Genomic DNA, 18,446 nt, shown 5'->3' on the forward strand with positions numbered 1-18,446 from the left:
ATATTGGACTGTACAGAGGTAAATAATTTTAGGTCATAGTTATGATAGGAATCGTTTGTACACTATTTACTCTGTTTCAGACACTCTTCCAAAAACTTTATATATACTCCTTTAGTCCTCATGATAACTCTGTCAGGTAAAGAGCATGTTATCCCTGTTTTATAGATAAGGATATTGAGAGACAGAGAAGTTAGGTAATTTGCTCTAGGTTACCTAGATTATAAATAGTGAAGCCATGAATTCAACCTAAGAGAAAACAATTTAGTGTAGAGCACCTGTTTGTGTTAAAATTTTCACTTAATATTATGGAAATTTTCATATATAAACCAAAATAGAATATGAACTCCCCATGTGTCATTCAGCCAATTTCAATAGTTTTCAATATTCTGCCTTTTTTATTTTGTATATCTTTTGCCAACTTTTGTTGTTTTTGATATAGTATCTGAAAGCAAATACTAGATATCATTTCAGCCGTAAACACTAGAGTATGCATCTAAAATGGCTAATAGCTTTTAAAAAAATAATATAACCACACTATGAATATAATCACAATACAATCACAACCTAAAAAGTGAGGAATACAAATGATTACCTTTAAATCATTTAATGCATTTTTTTATGTTCAGTTTTATCTGGTTGTCTCAGAAGTATCTTCTTAGAGTTGGCTCAATTCAGGATTTAATATGTTCCACACATTCATTGTTTGTTGGTATATGTCTTTCAAATAATTTGCATTGGTCCGAACTGTGATCCTAACCATCTTTTTATAATTTTTACTTTTTAAAATGCTTTTAAAAATAAGCTTTTCATTTTGGAATAATTTTAGAAAAGTTGGAAAGATAATATAGAGTCTCCATATACTTCTCCCACTTTCAATTTCCCCTAAATTGATTATCGTACATTACTATGGTACATTTGCCATACTGAAGTCAGCATTTGTACAGTTTTTCTGTTAATGACCTTTTTTCTGATTTAGGATTCCATTAGTTGTCCTTCTTCTTTCTTCTCCTCTTGTCCGTGCTAGTTTCTCAGCCTTTCCTTGATTTTCATGATCTTGAATTTTTTGGAGTCCGTATCACGTATTTTATAGGAAGTGCCACAGTTGGTGCACATAATACTTTCTTGGAATTAGGTTAGGTTTATGCATTTCTGGAGAAAATACCATACATATAAAATGACCTTTTTAGTGACATTTGTATTTTTGAAAAATCATATAAAAAGTTCATCTGGTTCTAAGGTCAAACCTATAAAACTAGGTACCTTCAGAGTAGTTTCAATTTCATCCCTTTCCCCTTCCTAGTCTTTTTTCTCCCTTCCCCTAAAAATGAATATTTTTATTAATTTTTGGTTTATCCTTTTAGTCTTGTTTTATTTTTAATATTGACAAACAAACTCCCCACCCCCTGCTGTTCTGTTCCCCTCTTCTTAACACAGAAGGTAACGTTAGACCATGTTCTTAACTCCCATACTATGCTTTCTTTTTAGGACAGTTCCTAGCAATGACTCTTCTAATAAGGGCTACTTGTATTCAAGATGTTTTTCTGCTTTAAAAAATTAAATTTTTCTAACGAATAACATTTTTTTCCTGTGCCTTTAAGATGTTTGACACATATTATCTGGTTTCTTTTTTTATTTACAGATATTTTCCAATTTATCCCTGGATGAGCGTTGCCTCTCTGCATCATTGGTTTGCAAGTACTGGCGTGACCTTTGTTTAGATTTCCAGTTTTGGAAGCAGCTGGATCTTAGTAGTCGTCAGCAGGTATATGGAATCTAATTCTAAGAAACTCAATTTAACCTATTCAAAAAATCTTTATTCCTTTTCAGAAATCACTTCTTTCATGTTGTAGTTTCTCAAAGTAGTTCAATTGACTGTAATCTATAACTCTGCGTTTAGTAATTTTTTTGTTTGTGAATTTAAGTTAAAGCTAGATTCTTAAGGTAAAGATATTTTTTAGTGTGAATTTGTAATTTTGGGTTGTTTCTTAATCCTGTTTGCCTTATTCCTGTTTGTCTTCCCTCTTTTTCATTACCTTTTTTAAAAAAAATTAAACTTTCCCTTTTTTGGAAGGGTCAATATCATCAATATTTGTTTTATAGTAGAAAATGATGGCAAACTTTTATATTAAATATACTACTGCTGATGTGCCGTGTGCCGTGTACTGTTCTACGGGCTTTATACATATTAATTCATTTTATCCTCCCCACAGCCTTATGAGTTGATACTATTATTATTCCTATTATGTTATTATTTTACTATTAATAGTAGTAATTTTATAGTATTATTGTAGATGAAGAAATGGAAGTGAAATGGGCTAAGATAACTTACTTTGTTTTAATTTTCCTTTTGATGAATTTTTAATCCTCCCAATTGTGTGGCTGCCCAGTATGTTTATGTGGTGGCATAAAGTAGGAAAAAAGATAGGAGTAGAATTAATAGTGCTTATTGCAAATAATTTGCAATTCTTCCTTTAAACTTGGTTCTCAGTACTTGGCATCAGAAATTTATAAAATATATCCAATCAGAATAGTATTTTATAGAGTACTAAAACTGCTGTAAATCCTATGATGTTGTTAGTAGTGGTGTGCTGGTAAATGTTTAACAAGTGGCTTTCGAAAACAAATGAACAAATAAAAAGCCCTGATTAGTAATATTTGTCAGTTTCTGTGGTTCAGATACTTCCACTGTGGCTAATTTCAGGCTACCAGTTTGATGTCACTGAATGCAGTGATGTCATTGATTTGGAAAGAGGTGCATACTTATAGGTCCTGTGAGTTGATACAAGCCAACTGCAACATGTCACTGGTAATGTGTGTATGAGTCTGTGTATAACACATATACTTTAAACAAAATGAGCAAATTCACTTGCCAGGGTTTATAAAATTTGTGTCCAGGGAGAATGGTGAGTATTTACTTACACACTGTGAAATATGTAATGTGAAATACGTGCAATCTATTAGCTTATTACTTAGGTACTCTTGGATGTCTGAGCAATTTGTTAACAAACTCAGACTGAAAATAGCTTTTCCCCTCTGCTGGTAGTTAGGTTTGGAGATGAAAAATAAATAAAATAAAAAAGGTGAGTATGTCAGAGTTTTAGCTTTGAAGGTAACTGTTTACATCTGTGTTTTTCCACCAGATATAAACAAAGATAGTTTTAACCTTAGCTCTTATTCCTAGTGCCACTGACGACTCCAATTCTTTCCTCCTTCTGCTCTAAGTTTAATCATGTGCCTTTTCTTTTCTCTCTCCATTATTTTCTAAAAATTTTCACTTATTTGACGTTCAATATTATATTAGTTTCAGGTGTACAGCATAGTGGTTAGACATTGATATACCTTACGAAGTGATCCCCCCCCGTAAGTCCAGCCCCACCCCCACCCCTGGTTCCATGCATAGTTATTACAATATTATTGACTATATTCCCTATTCTGTACTTTACATCCCCGAATCTCACCATTATTTTTACTCAAAGGACTCGATTAATATTAACTGGTGTTTTTTTCTTTTTTTTGAAATGTGTTTATTAGGCAGGGAATAAGTAGAGGTTGATTTTTTAGAAATTATTTTAAAAGTTTAGATGGCTGTGTCAGTTTTTCACCAGATAAATTTTAAGTTTATTTATGTTTAGCTTTGAGTCTTCTGGGAAAATCTATTTGATACGGATATTTGCATGTAGTATTTGGTATGCTGATATACAAAGTGACATCAATTTTCTTAGCTATGGATTAGTTATATGTGAGGTAGAAGTAGTAAAACAATTGAAATTTATGTACTGTGGTATCATCTAATATTAAGTGTAAAAAAATCAAGATTCATACATCATGATTACTGATATAAACTATTTGCTGGGTTAAAAGAGCGGTAAGAAAAGATGCAATAGGACCATTTGTGACAACATAGATGGATCTTGAGATTATAATGCTAAGTGAAATAAGTCAGGCAGAAAAAGCAAAGAACCATATGATTTCACTGATATGTGGTATATATACCAAAAACAATAAAAGAACATGACAAACAAATGAAACAAAAACTCATAGACGCAGACAATAGTTTAGTGGTTACCAGAGGGTAAGGGGGAGGGGGTGGTAGATGTGGGTAAGGGGGATCAAATATATGGTGATGGAAGGAGAACTGACTCTGGGTGGTGAACACACCATGGGATTTATGGATGATGTAATACAGAATTGTACCCCTGAAATCTGTGTAACTTTACTAACAATTGTCACCCCAATAAACTTTAATTAAAAAAAAAGAACAAAACACTCGAAATCCAAATAAAATTTTGTGGAGAGTTTTTGGTGAGTTTAAAGGTTTAATTAAAGTAAGTTTTCCTGACAAGTATAGATTTTTAGGGTTTTTATGAAAACTAACACATGCATTCTTTCTTGGTGTTTGCTGACACCACTCTGGCACCAGATGTGTGGAGTTTTTTATATTCTAACAGCAAGTTCTCTGACACCAACCCGGTATCCAACAATTCAGTTCAATTCTGACACTAACTCTAGGAGTTAGCATAGACCTCACAGGTTAAGGGCTCAATCCCTTAAGACTGTCCCCACTTTGTATATTAGTCACAAGTCCTAGGAGCCACTTGTACTGATAAATTTGGGAGTCCCTCTTCCTTAAGTTTGATAATTTGCTAGAATGACTTACAGAACTCAGGAAAATACTTATGTTTACTGGTTAATTATAAAGGATATAACTCAGGACCAGTCCAATGGAAAAGACATATAAGGGCAAGGCATTAGGGGATGGAGTGTGGAGCTTCCATACCCTTTCGGGGCACGTCACTCTCCCATTCCTTTGGTGTGTTCACCAATGCAGATGCTCTTCAAATCTTGTTGTTCAAGAGCTTTTATAAACCAATCTTCAGCTCCACTTCTCTCACAGGAAGTCGAGGAATGGGGTTGAAAGTTTCCACCTTCTAATCATGTGGTGTTTGGTCTTTCTGGTGACTAGTCTCCATCCTGAAACTATCTAGGAGCCCCAAGTTAAGTCATTTCATTAGTATAAACTCAGATGTGGTCAAAAGGGGGCTCATTATAAATAACAAAAGGCATTCCTATCAGTCAGGAAATTCCAAGGCTTTTGGGAGGCCTGTTCAAGGAACCAGAGACATAGACCAAATGTATTTTTTGTTATACCACAGTTCGTGTTATTCTGTTACATTAAGTGTGAAGGTTTCTTTGATTGTGGTTTTCATGCTGTAATCGAATTATTGTATTGTTTATTGGGGAAGTTTTAATAAAAGAACAGAAAATAAGTTTCTACATTTAGCAAAAGTTTAAATTTATTGCTTTTTTTCTCTCATAGGTCACTGATGAATTATTGGAAAAAATTGCATCAAGAAGTCAAAATATAATTGAAATCAACATTTCTGATTGTCGCAGTATGTCTGATACTGGCGTATGTGTTCTAGCATTTAAGTGTCCTGGACTTCTTAGGTATACAGCCTACAGGTGTAAACAGCTTTCTGACACCTCTATTATCGCAGTTGCCTCTCACTGTCCTTTACTTCAGAAAGTTCATGTAGGCAACCAGGACAAACTAACTGATGAAGGACTCAAACAGGTAAATTTTAGCATCTATACAATGATTTAACTCATACTAACTAAAAATGTTTTCTTGCAGCAATACTTTAAAAGGTTGTTATGTTAAAAATAATGCTCAGAGACTAAAAGAAGTCATATTTTTTATCTACCCATGGACATTTGTTTGGGTTAGTGATCTAGTGTGCCTTTGTTAATAATTGATAAATGAACTTGGTTGTGTTTTGTAGTGAGTGCCTGAATTTCTGTGACTGACCATTTTATTTATTTTTTTGTTATAATACTTAAATTTTGTATCAAATTTTGCTTTAGGTAGCAGAAGTATGCAGTTTGAGTCAGCTTGAAGTTTCAAAAATTAACTTTTATTTTCCCTTTTACATTACTAGATGACATGCCTACATGCTTTATCTGTTTAAAGGCATAAATGGAAATCCAAGTTAAAGAGTATACAGTGAAGAAAAAGGTAGAAATTGTATTTAGTACAATAATTGGGTTAAAAATAGTATCATGCGTATTTTATGTTTGATGCACTTCCTTTGGAAATGGTATTTAAGATTTCTTGTCTCAAGAGTGGATTATTTATTCGATGACTATTGAATGGATTCTATGTGCCAGTCCCTGAATCTGTGGATATTTTGAATATTTAGTAATGTTCTTGCTATTGTACTAGGCACATTTTGTATTTTTACATTTAGCCCTTTAAGTAACTTTGTGCAATAGTTGATATTAAACTCATTTTGTAAAGGAAGAAATTAAGACTTAGAGAGAGTGATGAATTTGCCTAATGTTTAGCAGATGGTTGAGCTGGAATTTGAAGCCTAGATTCTCCAAAGCCTCTATTGTTTTTCCATGTTTCCAGTGCAATAGACTGTATTCTTCTAGACCTCAAATAAAGGAGCCTGCTCCATGAGGGCAGAGGCCATGCACACTTACCACTCTTTCTACAGTATCCTCAGCACACATTTGTTGGAAGAAAGAGTTAATTAATAATTGCATTCAAGAACTATGTCAGGATTAATGTTTAAATTAATTAGAATGCAGTCCAAACACTTCCCAATAAAAGCAGAATGTCAATAAAATCCTAGATTTAAATCTGTTCTGAAGTTAGCAATAAAATGAAGATCCCTAAATTTAAAGACTACAGATGAATAACTTAAACCTCAGTATTGGAAGAAATTTGCAAAAGACACTATCCTGAATCGTACTGAGTATGTCAATCCAATTTATATATTAAGAAGGCTACAATTTATAAGGGACCCCATTTTGTCTGCAAAAGCAAATTGTGCAGTAACAGTCTTAACTTGTTTTAACATTTGTCATGATTCATTTCTGCTATGTACAGGATTATTCATTAACAAAGCATTTTATGAAATTCTTAAACTCATAAAAACAAATTAATTTTTAATGGGGAAATTATAAATGTTATGGCTAGAGCATGTTTTTTGTGTGATGGAAAATTTCCAGTAAATTATATTTAGAATTACAACATTTTAAAAACTCTACATATTTATTAAGAAATGGATTAAATCTGTTATATATTTAAATCTGGTATAACACAAATTAGGTACCAGTTGAGCAGACTGCTAAGGGTATTTCTAATAAGAATAAGATCATAGTTATGGTTGAAATAGAAGGAAACTAGAAAGTTCTTTAAGGAGCAAGACTTAATATGCCAGTCAAGTATTATGAATTTATCTAATACGTACAGCTTTGAGACTATTTATGTAAGTCTTCTCTAGAATATAAGGTATTTTGGAACCCATTAATTTATGATAGATTAGATGTTTGCTTCAGATTTGCATGATGTCTGAATTATGAATTAATTATATGTAATGTAACAATCTGATAGAAGTAGTAAAACAATCTAAATCTTTCTCATCCGTAAGCAATTTTTTTTAAGTGACTGCATTGCAATAAGTAATTACATAGGAATCTCACTGCAGTGTAGAGAGTAATACTTTATTATGCTTAAGACTGTACTGTATCAAGGTGTGTCCTATTTTAGCCTCTCTTCAGATGGAATAGTGTTATAATAGAAAGTGATTTAGTAGAAAGAGAATGACTTTCATATAAAAGTAAAAAAAAATCAAGTTTTGTGAAGCAATACATAGCCTTATGTACAGTGCACACTGATGTTTTCTATTCTATACTATTATATTGAATAAATGTTGGCCTTGACCCATTCAGTAAATTAATTTCATGATCCACTGATGTTTGATGAGTTCTGCTGTGGAGTATATTACAGTTTTAGTGAATGAACAATTTAAGAATGTATAATAAAGTTTTAAAAGACCTAGGATGGAACTATTCGTAATTTATGAAATTTCCTGGGATTATTTTTTCTTTTTTACTCAAAAACACAGCGATTGATTGAATTTTTGATTCTACAGATCAAGTTGCAGGGTTTTTGGGGTTTTTCATTTGCTCTTCTGGTAGTAAAATCTTACAAGTGTTTTAGAATGGTATACATATGTTTTATTGATAATGTCTTTAAAATGTATTTCAATCGTAACTACTATAATTTTGACTGACTTTAGCAAACACCACGTGAATGTATTTTTTGACTTCAGTTTATAAAAGCAGTTACATAAAGCATTTCAATTTGGAGTTTTAATGGATCTAAAATTTAATATTTTAATAATTGCTTTCTATTTAACAGTGTTTCTCAAACTTACATTGAAATACCTAAAAGTCAGGCTGTTTTTGGCCAAATACTTTTTATTGTAAAATACCACCTTGAAATCTTGATATTTTTATTTTCTAAAAACAACTCCAAATAATTGTACCCATGGAACATATTCCTAATTGTATACATCTCATAAAATGGCAATCACGTTTTATGGGGAAAAAAGAGCTAGTTAGTTAAGAATGATAGGCTATTTTAGTTTTTCTAGTATTTTATTACCATCTATCCCTTGCCAGCAGATGAGATAGCAATAGCCAAAGTATTCAGAGAAATGTAAGAAATTGTATCCTTTAAGTTAATATTTTATGTGATTCTTTGTATTTCATTTTACCAGTTTGACACCTCAGTCCAATTCATGCATTTCTGTATAAATTTCCGGAAATAGTCACTATAAGCATTTTCTCAAATTAAAATGCTACAAAAATAAATGTATTAGTGAATTTCAGTCTTGCTATATTATGAGTTTTTAGGACTTTGAACATCAGGTTTAGACTGACATCAGCAAAATAGGAAAGTAGGCAGCTCCAAAACCCCATTCCTCCACAGGAACGTTGAGAAACAAGCAGAAACTTTCAGAACAAACTTTGCCAGAAGTCTGGAAAACAGTCAGTGCCAAATGCTGAATGAAGAAAAAAGCACTTGAAAAGCTTTGTAGTATTTTAAATTGTCAGTGCCCTACATGCTCCACAACTTGGCAACAGGTTTGAAGACAGCAGCTCATGGATATATCATAACTAATGTAGACCAGTGTGGAACCCAGGTCCCTGGTTCCAGAAGGAGCAGAGCAGACTTTATTCACTAATTACTGTATTTATGTATTCTGACCTGCCTTGGAGCTTCTTGAAGGACAGATTCAAGGCACTCAGATCTGTTTCACCTAAATCAGAACTTATTCAGGGTAGAAAAGCAGTGGAAATTGATTGAAAACATTGTAATGCAAATGAAAAGACCTGCAGATATTTGAGGCAAAAGATTATAGCTGATTCATGCAACAGACCACCTAAGTCCTGATAGGAAAAACCAGGGAGAGAATTTCTTTGGGAAATTAGGAAATTAGTCAGAAATGTCAGTGTATATATGGGAACTTAGGAAGCCATATGCATGCCCACGGCAGTACTCATGCTCAGGAAAGTCTTGAGAAGACCTCATACTGCCTTGGAAATGAAGGCCAAGGCAGAGTTGTAAATGGCATTGCTAAGTATTAAAGGTATACTCCAGCACACAACCTGTCTGCAAAGAATAGGAGAAGTATTTTTGTTTTGTTTTGTTGTTAAGTGCTTGGCATTCAAGAAACTATTTGTCAAAATACTGGCTGAACACTGCTAAACCTTCAATAATTAAAGCAATCTCTGAAGAATAGGAAGAATCTGATTTCCCAAGTTACCATATTATATAATATAATATTTGGATGTCCAGCTTTTAACAACAAAAAAGTCACAAGGCATGCAAAGGAACAGGGAAGTATGGCCCACTCAAAGGAAAAAATAATGACAGAAACCATTATTTTTGGTTTTTGGAAGAAGCCCAGACACTGGAATTAGTAAACAAAGATTTTAAATCAGTTATCTTAAATATACTCAAAGAGTTAATGGAAAGCATGGACAAAGAACTGAAGGAATTCAGGAAAATGATGTAAGACCAAAATGAGAATCTCAATAAAAAACTAGAAATTATAAAAAAAGAAGTAAATAGGAATTCTGGAGCTGAAAAATAGAATAATTGATATGAAAATTTTACTCGAGGGACTCAGCATCAGATGTGAGGAGGCAGAAGAAAGAACCTGAACATCAGACAATTGAAATTATCGAATCTGAGAAGCAGATAGAAAAAGAATGAAGAAAAGTAAACAAAACCTAAGGGACCTGTGTGATACAGTGAAGCAGAACAATATTTGCATTATGGGAGTTCCACAAGAAGGGAGAGAGAGGCAGAAATTATATTCAAAGCAATAATGGCCCAAATTGCCCAAATGTGGTGAAAGACATGAATCAATCTACACATCTAAGAAGACCAACAAACTCCAAGCACGATAATGTTGAGACATAATAATTTTTAATTTTCAAGAGCCAAATAGTCAATCTTGAAAGCAGCAATAGAGAAGTAACTCATTTGTACAATGGATCCTGAATAAGATTAACAGGTGATTTCTCATCAGAAACCATGGAAGTCTTAAAGTAGTGGGCTGACGTATTTACAGTGCTGAAAGAAAAAAATGTCAACCAAGAATTCTGTATCTGGCAAAACTGTCCTTCAAGAATGAAATTGACATTAAAATATTCCCAGACAAACAAAAACCAAGAGAGTTCATCGTTGATAGACCTGCCTCACCAGCAGTGCTAAAAAGAGTTCTTCAAGGTGAAATGAAAAGAGACTAGACAGTAACAGAAAGACATATTGAAGAGAAAAAGAGCTTGGATGTATATATAACTACACAGGTAAATTTAAAAATAGTTTTATTGTACTTTTGGTTTGTAATTCCTCATTTTTTTCTTACATGATTTAAAAGGCAAATTTATAGAACAATAATTATAAATCTGTTAATGGGCACCTGTGATAATTACAGTATAAAGTAAGAGGGATAGAGATGTACAGGAACAGAGTGTTTCTATACTATTAAAACTAAGTTGATATTGTTCATATTAGGCCGTTATAAGTTTAAGATATTAATTATAATCTCCATGGTAACTATTAAAAAATAACTAAAATATATGTAGGAATGTAATGGGAAGGGAATCAAACGGTATATTGCCTAAAATCTACTAAATACAAAAAATGAAATAATAGAGCCACTGAGGAACAAAAAAAACTATGACATATAGTAAATACAGCTACACGGCAGAAATAAAGTGCTATCAGTAATTACTTTAAATGGATCAAGCTCTGTAACTAAAAGGCAGAAATTGGCAGAACAGATAAAAAATAATCAATTGTGCACATAAAGTCTATAAGACATTCATTTTACATATAGACACGAGTAAAAGGGTGGAAAGAGATACTCCATTTAAATACTAATAGCCAAAGAGATCTGAATTATTATCAGAAAAGAAATAATTTTAAGTCAAAAAAAGTTTGCAGGAGACAAAGTACGTCATTAAATATTGATAGAAGTTTCAGTTCATCAAGAAGATATAACAATTACAAACATCTTTGTACCTAACAACAGAACTTCTAAATGTATGAAACAAAAATGGAAATACTTAAAGGGAGAATAGACAGTTTTCTACACTGATAGTTTGAGACTTTGATACCCCACTTTCAGTAGCGGGTAGAATAAACAGAAGATCAACAAGGAAATAGAGTGAGTAATACTACAAAACAATTATACCTAACAGACATATACAACACACTACATTCAAAAACAGAAGAATACACATTTTTCTCATGTGCATATGGAACATTCTCAAGATTAGACTATAGTTTGGACCACAAACCAATTTTTAATACGTTTAAAAAGATTGAAATCTTAACTATGTACTCTGACATCAGTGAATCAAATCTAGACACCAGTAACAAAAGGAACACTGGAAAATGCACATATTTGGAAATTAAAGAACACATTCTTACACAGTGGGCCATACAGGGTCTGATAATTAAGTTTGGGAACTTGTTGCAACAATGTTGCTAACCTTTTATGATATCAAAGGGATTATTCGTTATGAATTTGTATCAACTGGAAAAAAAGTTAACCAAGTTTACTATTTGGAAGTGCTGAAAAAGCTGTGAGAAAAAGTTAGATGAACTTTTCACTGACAATTCATGGCTCTTGCATCACAAAAATGCACCAGCTCACATGGCACTTTCTGTGAGGGAGTTTTTAGCCAGTAAACAAATAACTGTATTGGAACACCCTCCCTACCCACCTGATCTGGCCCCCAATGACTTCTTTCTTTACCCGAAGATAAAGGAAATATTGAAAGGAAGACATTTTGATGACATTCAGGATATCAAGGGTAATACGACGACAGCTCTGATGGCCATTCCAGAAAAAGAGTTCCAAAATTGCTTTGAAGGGTGGACTAGGCACTGGTGTCGGTGCATAGCTTTCCAAGGGGAGTACTTCGAAGGTGACCATAGTGATATTCAACAGTGAGGTAGGTAGTGCTTTTTCTAGGATGAGTTTGCGAACTTAATTGTCAGGCCTCGTACACCTAAAGGAACTTGAAAAGAAAAAAGAGCAAATGAAACTGAAAGCTAGCAGAAGGAAGAAATTAATGGTCAGAACAGAGAAGAATGAAGTAGAAAACAGAAAAAGTATAGAGAAAATAAATGGAACCAAATCTAGTTTTTTTGAAAAATATCAACAAAAATGACAAACAACTAGATTGTCTAAGAAAAAAGAAGATTGAATTTACTAAATCTGAAATTTAGGAGTGGACATTACCACCAACTTCATAGATGTAAAACGGATCATATAAGAAAATTGTGAACAACTATGCACCAACAAACTGGATAGCATAGAAGAAATAGGCAAATTCTTACAAATACACAAGCTACAAAAACTGACTCAAGAAGTAGAAAGTGTGAATAGACTTGTAACAAGTAAGGAGATTGAATCGGTAATAAAAATCCTTCCAACAAAGAAAATTAAGGGATCAGATACCTTCTGTGGTGAATTTTGCTACACATGTAAAGAAGAATTAATACCAGTTTTCCTCATACTCATCTAAAATATTTAAGAGGAGACAAAACTTCCTATGAGACCAGCCTTGCCGTGGTTCTGAAGCAGACACTACAATAAAAGACAACTACAGACAAGTGAATATCGATGCAGAAAATCTTAAGAAGATACTAGGAAACAGAAGTTAGCAGCATATTAAAAGGAGAGTGGCTAACCATGAAAAACTTGCATAAGCCCTAATACGTCTTTTGGAGCAAGAATTAATATAAGACCTGGTCTTATTTTCGGGGAAACAGTAATAAAGGTCATATGTGGCAGAACTACAGCTAGTATTTTACTCAAGGGTGAACAAGTGAAAACTTTATCCCTAAGTTCAGGAACAAAACAACGGTGCCCACTTTTGCCCCTTCTACTTAATATTGTACTAGAAGTTCTAGCTAGAGCAATTAGGCAAGAAAAAGTATTGAAAGTCTTCCAAATTGGCAAGAAACAAATAAAACTATCTCTATTTGCAGATGACAAGGTTTTATTTGTAGTGAACCCTAAAGAATTCTCTCTCTCTCTTTCTCTCTCTGTCTCTCTTTCTCTCTCTGTCTCTCTTTCTCTCTCTTTCTCTCTCTGTCTCTCTCTCTGTCTCTGTCTCTGTCTCTGTCTCTCTCTCTCTCTCTCTCTCTCTCTCACACACACACACACACACACACACACACACACAACTCTTGGAGCTAATAAATAAATTCAGCAAAATGCCAGGATACAAAATTAAAGTGAAAAAAATCAGTTTTATTTTTACACAGTAGCAATGAAAAATCCAAAAAAACATATTAAAAAAAATTCCATTTAAAGTAGCATCTGAGAGAATAAAACATTAACCAAGCAGATGCAGGATTTATGTACTAAAAACTATTAAGTAAACATTTTTGAAAGAAATTAAAGAAGACCTAAATAAATGGAATGACATACTGAAATCATGAATTGGAAGACTTAATATTGTTAAAATACTACCCAAAGTGATACACAGACTCAGTGCAATCCCTATTAGTATCCCAGTAATGGCTTTTGCAGAAATGGAAGAAACCCATCCTACAATTGTTAGAGTTTTAAGAGCTTCCGAATAGCCACAGGAATCTTGATTAGGAAGAGTAAAATTGGGAAGAGTCATATTTCTCATTTTAAAAATTTACTACAAATGTGCAATAATCAAAAGTGTGATACTAACCTAAGGATAGACATAGAAACCAATGGAATAGAATTGAAACTTCACATGTATGGTCAGTTGATTTTTTTTTTTACCACAGAGCCAAGACCATTCAGTGTTTGTGTGGGGCTTTGGTGGGGGGAGGGGGAAGAGGGTAGAACACTTTCAAGAAATGGTGCTGGCAAAATTGGATGTCTACATGCAAAAGAATGAAATTGGACCCTTTATACCATCTACATATATTAACTCAAAATGTGTCAAATACCTAAATTTCAGAGTTAAAACTATAAAACTTTATAAAGAAAATATAGATGTAAATATTCATAATCTTGGATTTGGTAATGGTTTCTTGTGACACCAAAAACGCAGACACAAAAGTTAAAAGAAACACATAAATTGGACTTCATTAAAATTTAAACTTTTGTGTTTTAAAGGGTAATCTCATTATGAATGAACAGACAACCTACAAAATTAGAGAAAGTTTTTCAAAATCATATATATGATAAGGATTTAACATCCAGAATGTATAAAGAACTATAACTCAATATCAGCAATGACACCCTCTCTCAAAAACAATAAACCTCAATTGCACAGTAAGCAAAATACTTGAATAGACATTTATCTAAAGAAGGTATATACATTTGGCTAATAAGTGTGTGAAAAGATGCTCAACATTAGTCATCAGAAAATTGCAAGTCAAAAACCACAATATGGTATCATTTCACACCTACTCTGATGGATATTAAAATAAAGACAAAACCCAGAAAATAAAGTGTTTCTTTGGATCTGGAGAAACTGGAACCTTTGTACATTGCCGGTGGTCAAGTAAAATGGTGTACTTGCTGTGGAAAATGGTTTAGTGGTTCCTCAAAAGATTAAACATAGAACTATCCTGAATAAACAATTCTTCCATATATGTTTACATATATAAATATACATACATATATACTTAGTCACTTATTTTCATAGCAACATTATTTGTAATGGAAGAGGTGGAAACAACCGAAGTGTACATTAAGAGATGAATGAATGAACAAAATTTCACACACACACGCACACACACAATGGAACAATGGAATATTATTAAGCCATATAATGGAATGAAATGCTAATACATGTTACCACATGAATGAACCTTGAAAACATATGCAAAGTTAAATAGGCCAGACAGAAAGAACAAATATTGTATGGCTCCACTTACATAAAATAACTAGCACATGGACGGCTGGATGGCTCAGTTGGTTAGAGTGCGAGCTCTCAACAACAAGGTTGCCGGTTCAATTCCCGCATGGGATGGTGCCCCCTGCAACTAAAGATTAAAAAATAGCAACTGGACTTGGAGCTGAGCTGTGCCCTCCACGACTAGATTGAAGGACAACAACTTGGAGGTGATGGGCCCTGGAGAAACACACTGTTCCCCAATATTCCCCAATAAAATTTATAAAAAAAACAAAAAACTAGCATAGGTAAATTTATAGAGACACAATGTAGAAATTTTCGGGGGCTGGAGGAAGTGAGGGAATGGTTAATGGCTAGAGAGTTTCTGTTTGGGGTGATGAAAACATTTTGGACTTAGTGAGTCGTAATGGTTGTAGCACACCACACAGGAATGTAATATCACTGAGTTACGCACCTGAATATGGTCAAAATGGCAAATTTTATGTTACATATATTTAACCACAATAGAGGGAAAAAAAGAAACATCTAATTGTTTTTAGATTCTGAATTTCTGTAAGATAAAGGAAAATGTCAGGCTTACCTAATCTGTCTTTACATGTTCCAGTGATATTTAGTCAACTAGGGAAAGAGCAGTTATGTAACCTTTATTGAGCCTCTACCGTGTGTCAGACACTATTCATATATTCTAACTACATATTCATATGTTTAATTTCTCTGTTGATTCTCACTCTGTGGGTTAGGTATTATAGCCTTTTTATAGATGAGAAAGCAATTACAGAGAAATCATAAGTAATTGATGTAAAGTAGTAAGTGACAGGGCTGACACTCATTCATACCTAGGGGTGTCTAGAGTATACGTAGCTTATGCCCTCTCCTTTTCAGATGACATGATGCTCATTTTATCCCTGTAAATCACAATTGATGTTTATAACAAGACTGAAAACCTGAAGATTTTGAAAAGCCTTTATCAAAATGTGTTACGTTTAGGTAGTTTAATAATTTTTAACTATTCTCTTTCTAAATTAGCATCACAATTGCAAAGGAAAGTAAATATGTTTTGGGTGGTTTTCATATGACAGGCATTGTGTGCTTTCATATATGTTACCCGATTTACTCTTCACTACAACACTGATGTGGTATTTCAAGATGAATAATGGAATCTCTTGGAAGTTAAGTAACTTGCCCAAGTTGGTGTAACTGGGAGACTATGTAGCCAAAATTCTCTTCCAATTCTGCTAGATCTCCAAATAATATGTGGTATCATACCTAGGATTTTAAGCTGGGGTACCCAATTCAGTGACTACAGAGAACATTCATCTATAACTGTAAGTATACAGCCTTCATTTAATGTCAACAAGGCTTTTCCCTGGAACTTTATAGCCCTTCTAAATGTTCCCTTAACATGAATCCTGGTGAGTAGTGTTCTAATAGCTTCCTTTTTTACCCATTAATAATAATTAATAATGATATATAAAATTTGCTAAGCACTTTTATGTGCCTTGTAGTGTGCCAATAAGCGTTTCTACTTGCATTATTGTTTTTAAACTTCTCAACAATCCTGTGAGGTATAAGTAGGTGTTGTTATGATTTAGCACAAGCCTTCTTACCTCATGGGCCTGAGAAGGAAGTTGGTCAGTTAACTGAAAATCAGAGTCATGGAAATATTTATTGTAAACATTTTAATTTTAAAAAAGTATATAAATGTAGATTCATTAGTCTTTTGATACAGGATCAAGGCTTTTTTCTTGTGCAAGAGATTGCTACTTCAACTTTGACTTTATCTGTTTTGCTTAAACTATATCCATGACGTGGCATCTATGATTTTCAGTTGTTTTTTCACTGAAGTGGAACAGGAACTTAAAACTATTTATGAAGCAGTAAGAGCGCAGCAGCTTCTTTTAGAATATAATTTTCCCAATATTTTATAATTTTATAGTTGTCTTACCCAAAATTAATTCAGTAGCAGTTGTTTATGGCTTGCTTTCATTGAATGCAAAATATTTGACCTAGTTTTTATAGCAAGAATTTTCTTTTTCCTTCTCATTCAAATCATTTTATTTAATATTTAATGTAATTATGTTATAAAAATTGTAATTAGAAAAAACAGGTTTGGGAACAAGCATCACTGCCTCTTGGCAGTTTTTCCCGAGTTTTATTGATACTTGCTATTTCAGTGTGTCCATTTTTTAATGTGGTAAAATATACATAAAATTTGCCATGTTAACCATTTCAGAGTGTATAATTCATTATCATTAAGTAGACTTATAATGTTGTACAACCATCACCACTATCAATTTATTTCCAGAACTTGTTTGACATTCCAAATAGTAACTCCATGCCTAGTAAACAATTTCTATTCTCCTTGCCTCCCTCTCCCACTCCCTTTTAGGCTTTATTTTCATTTCTGGCTCTATGAATTCTAGGGCTCTACCTCATATAAGTGGAATTATACAATATTAATTCTTATGTGTCTGGATTATTTCACTTATAATGTTTTCAAGTACATCTATGTTGTAGAATGTATCAGATTTTTATTTTTTTTATGGCTCATTAATATTCCATTGTCTATGTAAACCACATTTTTTTCCTATTCAATTGTTGATGGACACTTAATAAATTCTTATGTTTTTAAAGTTTCAAAAATTTTAATCATAGTGTTTTCTTAGTTGAAACATTAATAATAAGTAACAGGTTTTTGTGCATTGGTGCTAAAACAGCCTTTTTGCTGGTTTTCTAGAAAATTAAACACCTTTTCAGTGTATAACGGACTCATCAAATGATTATTCTATGTATGTTCTGAATTTTCATTTACTCTGAATTTTAATTATACATCATGCCAATACAATTAAAAAGATAGTATTGACACATATTTTGGGAGCTTATGTAGCATATTTTCATTGTATCGAATGATTCAGTTTTAAACAAGACAAAGTTAAAAAATACAAATTTGAGTCCTTAAAGTGGGTCAGATTAGTGATAGTTTGAAAAATTTGCTTTGCTTTCTTCCCTATCTCATTGCCTGTGCTATTCTACAAGTAATGAAACTAATGAATCAAATCATAAAATTGTCATTTTTATAATTTTACAAGCATGAACAGTTATAGTAGGGTGAAGTTACTAGAAGATGTGGATTGGGTTTTATTCAGTGTTCTCTTTTGAATGTACTACCATGTTTCCCCGAAAATAAAACCTAGCTGGACCATCAGCTCTAATGC

The 18,446-nt window shown here is 32.9% G+C and overlaps 1 protein-coding gene across 1 annotated transcript in view; it reads left to right on the forward strand.

Annotated features, from left to right (window-relative positions):
- Positions 1-18,446, forward strand: part of FBXL17 (F-box and leucine rich repeat protein 17) — a 476,918-nt gene that overhangs the window by 15,136 nt on the left and 443,336 nt on the right. Inside the window, exons 2-3 of the mRNA XM_081053340.1 lie at positions 1,640-1,762; positions 5,318-5,575. Of these exons, the coding sequence (XP_080909466.1) occupies positions 1,640-1,762; positions 5,318-5,575 (381 nt within the window). The remainder of the gene's footprint in view (positions 1-1,639; positions 1,763-5,317; positions 5,576-18,446) is intronic.

Source organism: Rhinolophus hipposideros (genome assembly GCF_964194185.1).
Source record: "Rhinolophus hipposideros genome assembly, chromosome: 7".
Classification (NCBI taxonomy): Eukaryota; Metazoa; Chordata; class Mammalia; order Chiroptera; family Rhinolophidae; genus Rhinolophus; species Rhinolophus hipposideros.